Source organism: Electrona antarctica, assembly GCF_951216825.1.
Source record: "Electrona antarctica genome assembly, chromosome: 10".
NCBI classification, from domain to species: Eukaryota; Metazoa; Chordata; class Actinopteri; order Myctophiformes; family Myctophidae; genus Electrona; species Electrona antarctica.
The window spans coordinates 16,562,609-16,567,608 of NC_136791.1; the positions used below are offsets into that span (position 1 = coordinate 16,562,609).

The window sequence follows — 5,000 nt, forward strand, 5'->3', positions numbered from 1 at the left end:
ACAACTATACTGTTACAGCAAGCAGCTTACTTCTACAAACAATTATACTCTTACAGCAAGCAGTGCAGGACAGAATGGATAGCCCTCATTATTACTTCTACAAATATACCGTTATACAGCTGTTGCACCAGCAGGTGAAAATCACTGCGAGATGGATTTTACAGTCGACCCAGAGATTGAACAAAATGCTATCAAATAAGAGTCCACAATATCTAACGCATATTTTCTCTGTTGGTGGAAATTATGTTCAAAACGGTTACTTTTCAGGATTCAGATAAACAAATGTGAAAAGCAGCAGATCCGCAAGCGCAGAACGCGGCACGAAGCGACGCGTTTTGAGCTTGTCTGTCTGCTTTTTTAAAATGACTGTATTAAGAGGGTTCTGACCTTGAACCCTGGGGGGCAGCTGCACCTGTAGATCTCCCCCACGTCAGTGTGACAGATGCCCTGGTTCACACAGGGGCTGGACAGGCACGGGTTACACTTGGCAAGGATGGCGGGGTCCACCTCGCCTGAGCACATGACAACAACGAGCAGGGATGATTACTGTATGTGGGCATCAAAGACATGCATATATATAATGCGAATATATAACAGGCCATTGGTCCGTGCATAGTCTCCCGCATATACACAGGTGATTGGAGTGGACATCTCCACCTACCGATAATGTCTGGAGACAGCTACATTCAATGTAGCTGCTAAAACTGGGTGGGGAACAATTCAGAGGTTTTGAAAATGACTGAATTGAATGAATTGCAGAAGACTAGGCGGCCTAGTCTCAGTGATTACGCTGTGATGTTCGCAGGCCTAGTCTAGGCAGTAATTTAAGTTTGATATAATTCAAGTTATTTGTCATATCTGCCCTGTGAAATCTCTGCAAATAGTTACATTTTTCTTTTTACAATTAACTTCAATTTTGTAATCGTGACAGTCCTAGCAAAGACTTTGGGGCTGTGATATGGTTTGTTTTCAAAGCAGTGGTGGCCGTTCTGGCCCCTTACGTTGAATTCAGAAGACTCGCAAGGCACTTCTGGTTCCGCTGTGTCACACAGACTAACCGCCAACTCACCATAACACTCAAACTTCTTGGCCGGCGTCGTGAGCAGCAGCTTGCCCTCCATGCCCGGTGGGCCGGCACAGCGGGCGATGCCAGGCTCCTTGTAGCCCGTCTTCACCCAGTCGGACAGCCAGCGCAGGCGGCAGTCGCAGTAGAGAGGGTTGGCACCAATAGCCCTGGGTTGATAGGGGAGACAATTTGGTCAAGGGATTGTCTGTCTCATGCTACATGTAGTAGCCACAGGGTAATCTAAGCGGTGGATATTGCTCTTGTCTTCATGTCTTTATGTGTGTAAATTGTCTTGTTCTTTGTTATGTCAAATGTGTGTATATGTGTTCTGCATACTTGGCTGCTGTGTCGCAAGACACATTTCAGTGTGAACTGACAATAAAGTACTATATCATATCATATCATATCATTCTTCACAAAGATACTGCAGGTACAGTATAGAATGTTACAGTTTGGTCCTAGAAATTTTTCAACCTAGAACTTCAACTTTTTTATAATTAATTATGAATATGTACTGCGCTTTTTTTTTTACTTTGAGAAATTGCGTGTGGTTCAAGATGCAGCCAAAGTGTGTTCATTTTCAACATCGTTTGAAAATGATCTTGAACAAAACGTATGAGTGCATGGCATTCGCTTGCTGAGCTAATTCTTCAGTGAGCATCCATGGCAGAGGTAACTTTCATAACAAAATCATCATCACTAGAACAATCTATTAAGGCTGTTTGATTTCACAAAGAATACAGGTTTGATTTTGATGTAGATTTCATAAAAATATGTTCGAGCTGAGATCATAATCTATAAAACTACATCTCAGTCTAATATCGAAAAACATCTTTACATCGGGTATGCACATGCACGCAATGCACAACACCACCAGCAGGTGTCTCTCTAAGCACTCACATAAACTAAACTTTTGAGTGCACTGCACTATACAATAATTATGAACAAGCTTGCTTCGCTAAGTGAAGTGCATATTTAAAGAATATCCACCAACACCTTCTCTCTCTGTGTCGTACATCATGTGTGTGTGTGTGTGTGTGTGTGTGTGTGTGTGGGGGGGGGGGGGGTAGCTCTCTCAATTATAGAGGAACGCGGCGTGAACAGAAGGCACACTTAACCACCTCTGTCACGGTGGTCGTGAATCAATGCGGCTCTGTCCCCCTGTCCCCAGTCCCCCCGCCTCCCCCACAGATGCACAAACAGTGGATGAATCGATGCTGTTCCATTACGGAGGAACACAGGCTCATCTTTCAGGATCGCCAGGCCAATAGCTGACACCTGACATCTGCTAACATGGAAGCCACTTGACTGTGACTCCGGATCAATGGAACCTCTCCCGTCTCTCCTCTCTCTCTCTCTCTCTCTCTCTCTCTCTCTCCTCTCTCTCTCTCTCTCTCCCATCTCTCTCTCTCTCTCTCTCTCTCTCTCTCTCTCTCTCTCTCTCTCTCCCATCTCTCTCTCCTCTCTCTCTCCTCTCTCTCTCCCTCCCATCTCTCTCTCTCCCATCTCTCTCTCTCCTCTCTCTTTCTCTCTCTCCCTCTCTCTCTCTCTGGTGGCCTTGACTTCCTGCTGTGGCCACGATAGCATTAAAGAAACCTCCTGTCTTTGTCCCGTTCCTCTCTGCCATTCCTTCCTCCATGCCCCCACCATGCCCCCACCATGCCCCCCCCCCCCGCCCAACCCCACCCCACACAATAGAACCAATAAGTGTTGGTTTGACTCAGAGAGTTTGACATTCAGAGTCAAACCAATGCTTAGGATATTGAGACGAGCTGTCTCCATCTCCACGGACCGAGACATTGATAGGTTAGAATAGATTGACGTGAATTTGTGGCCAAGATGATGTGTCTGTGTGTGTGTGTGTGTGTGTGTGTGTGTGTGTGTGTGTGTGTGTGTGTGTGTGTGTGTGCATGCGCATGGGGATATACTGTAGAGATACATCTGTTTAGTTTTAAATGTAGCCACACAGTCACACTGACAACACACAACACAACCCGCAAACACACACACACACACACACACACACACACACACACACACACACACACACACACACACACACACACACACACACACACACACACACACACACACACACTCACACACAGTCACACAAACACACTCACACACACATACAAACTCACAGAGACTTACAGGCATAAATAAACAAACAGAAACAAACATAACTGTCCCTCAAACTCCACAGACCATGGAGAATGTTGGTAAACCTGTAGGGTATGCTCGGTTTGTGCCGATTGTGTGTGTGCGTGCGTGCACGTTTATGTGTGTTTGTGTGTGTGCGTGCGTGCGTGTCTGCGTGAGTGTGTGTGTGTGTTGGAGATGTAACAGAGAGATGAGACAGTGGAGGGGTCTGTGTGTGTGTGTGTGTGTGTGTGTGTGTGTGTGTGTGTGTGTGTGTGTGTTGCTGCATGCTAACCGCAGGGCTGTGGCCCATTAGGGGAGGGGGCCGGGCCCACCGGGAAGCACTACACACAGACAGGCCACTGTGAGACACACTCCCCAGGCAGTCAGGCCTGGAAGGACCCCCTCTGCGTGTGTGTGTGTGTGTGTGTGTGTGTGTGCGTGCGTGCGTGCGTGCGTGCGTGCGTGCGTGCGTGCGTGCGTGCGTGCGTACACTCAACAGACTGACTGGGTGGGTGGTACAGTAAGTGCATAGGGTATTACTGTACACAGACTGTGGTTGTATCATGGGCACATTGTTTTGGTGTGTGTGTGTGTGTGTGTGTGTGTGTGTGTGTGTGTGTGTGTGTGTGTGTGTGTGTGTGAGTGTGCGTGTGCGTGTGCGTGAGTGTGTGCGTGTGTGTGTGTGTGTGTAGGTCGATACTCACAGGTGGGACAGAGTGGCCACGTCATTGAAGATACCGTCTGGCAGCTCTGAGATCTCGTTGCCATGAAGAGACCTTATAAGGAGTGAAGGAAATGGGGGCAAAACAAAAAGAAGAAGCATAATTACTCATCACATGAACGCTTGCGTGTTATTTTTCGCAGTGGTTCTCAAAGTGAGTGCTGGCAGTGCAGGGGGGGGGGGGGGGGGGGGGGGCCTGGGGTCAGTGCAGGGGGGCCCCTGGGGTCCTTGAAGGGCTTCCAAGGGGTCCCCGGCAAAATGAGTTAATAATAATAATAGCATCACAATAAGTTTAACCACGTTAACAGTATTTGCTTGGCCTGTTAAAATAGCAAATCTATACAAGCTTGTACATCTGCTATATATATATTTTCCGTGGCACAAAGTATTTTCAGATGGTGGTCCGCTGCCACATACATGTCGACGTGGGGGTCCTATACTTGACATGAAAATGTCAAGAAAGAACCGCAGATTTAGTTTAGACCCGTGCGCTATAGCACTGCATCCAAGGCATGTTGAGTGTGGGACTAGAGACGGCGCACTTCGTCATGAACGTTTGACTTGAAGAGAAGGCGAGTGTTGGTCTGAATGGCTGGCTGGCTCACTGGCGAGTGGGTGGGTGGCTTGTTTCTCTGGAGCGGAGCCTATAGCTGGCAGAGACGCGAGCCTCTCTGTGAGTCTGGAATGACTGGTGTCAAGTTACTTATATATATATATGTCTGGATGGCAGGGCCAACAAGGGTATGCGGAGGGGGGGGGGGGGGAGGGGGGGGGGGGTGCGTTGTAAAGTTGATCTGACCGCACTGCACACAAGAGAGCGCGGGACATTCCAGGAGTGTGTAGTTAAAGTATATACAGGCAGGTATAAGTGGCAGGCATTACAGTAACAGTACATGAAGGAGGTATGAATATTATGGAGCTGTGCACGAACAGTGTGTGTGTGCGCGCACGCACGCGCGTGTGTGCGTGTGTGCGTGCGTGCGTGCGTGCGTGCGTACGTGCGTGCGTGCGTGCGTGCGTGCGTGCGTGCGTGCGTGCGTGCGTGCGTGCGTGCGTGTGTGTGTGTGT

The 5,000-nt window shown here is 48.4% G+C and overlaps 1 protein-coding gene across 1 annotated transcript in view; it reads right to left on the bottom strand.

Moving 5' to 3' along the window:
• Positions 1-5,000, bottom strand: part of slit1a (slit homolog 1a) — a 159,278-nt gene that overhangs the window by 13,870 nt on the left and 140,408 nt on the right. Inside the window, exons 25-27 of the mRNA XM_079512412.1 lie at positions 3,916-3,987; positions 1,070-1,233; positions 388-512 (exon numbers count right to left, since the gene is read on the bottom strand). Of these exons, the coding sequence (XP_079368538.1) occupies positions 388-512; positions 1,070-1,233; positions 3,916-3,987 (361 nt within the window). The remainder of the gene's footprint in view (positions 1-387; positions 513-1,069; positions 1,234-3,915; positions 3,988-5,000) is intronic.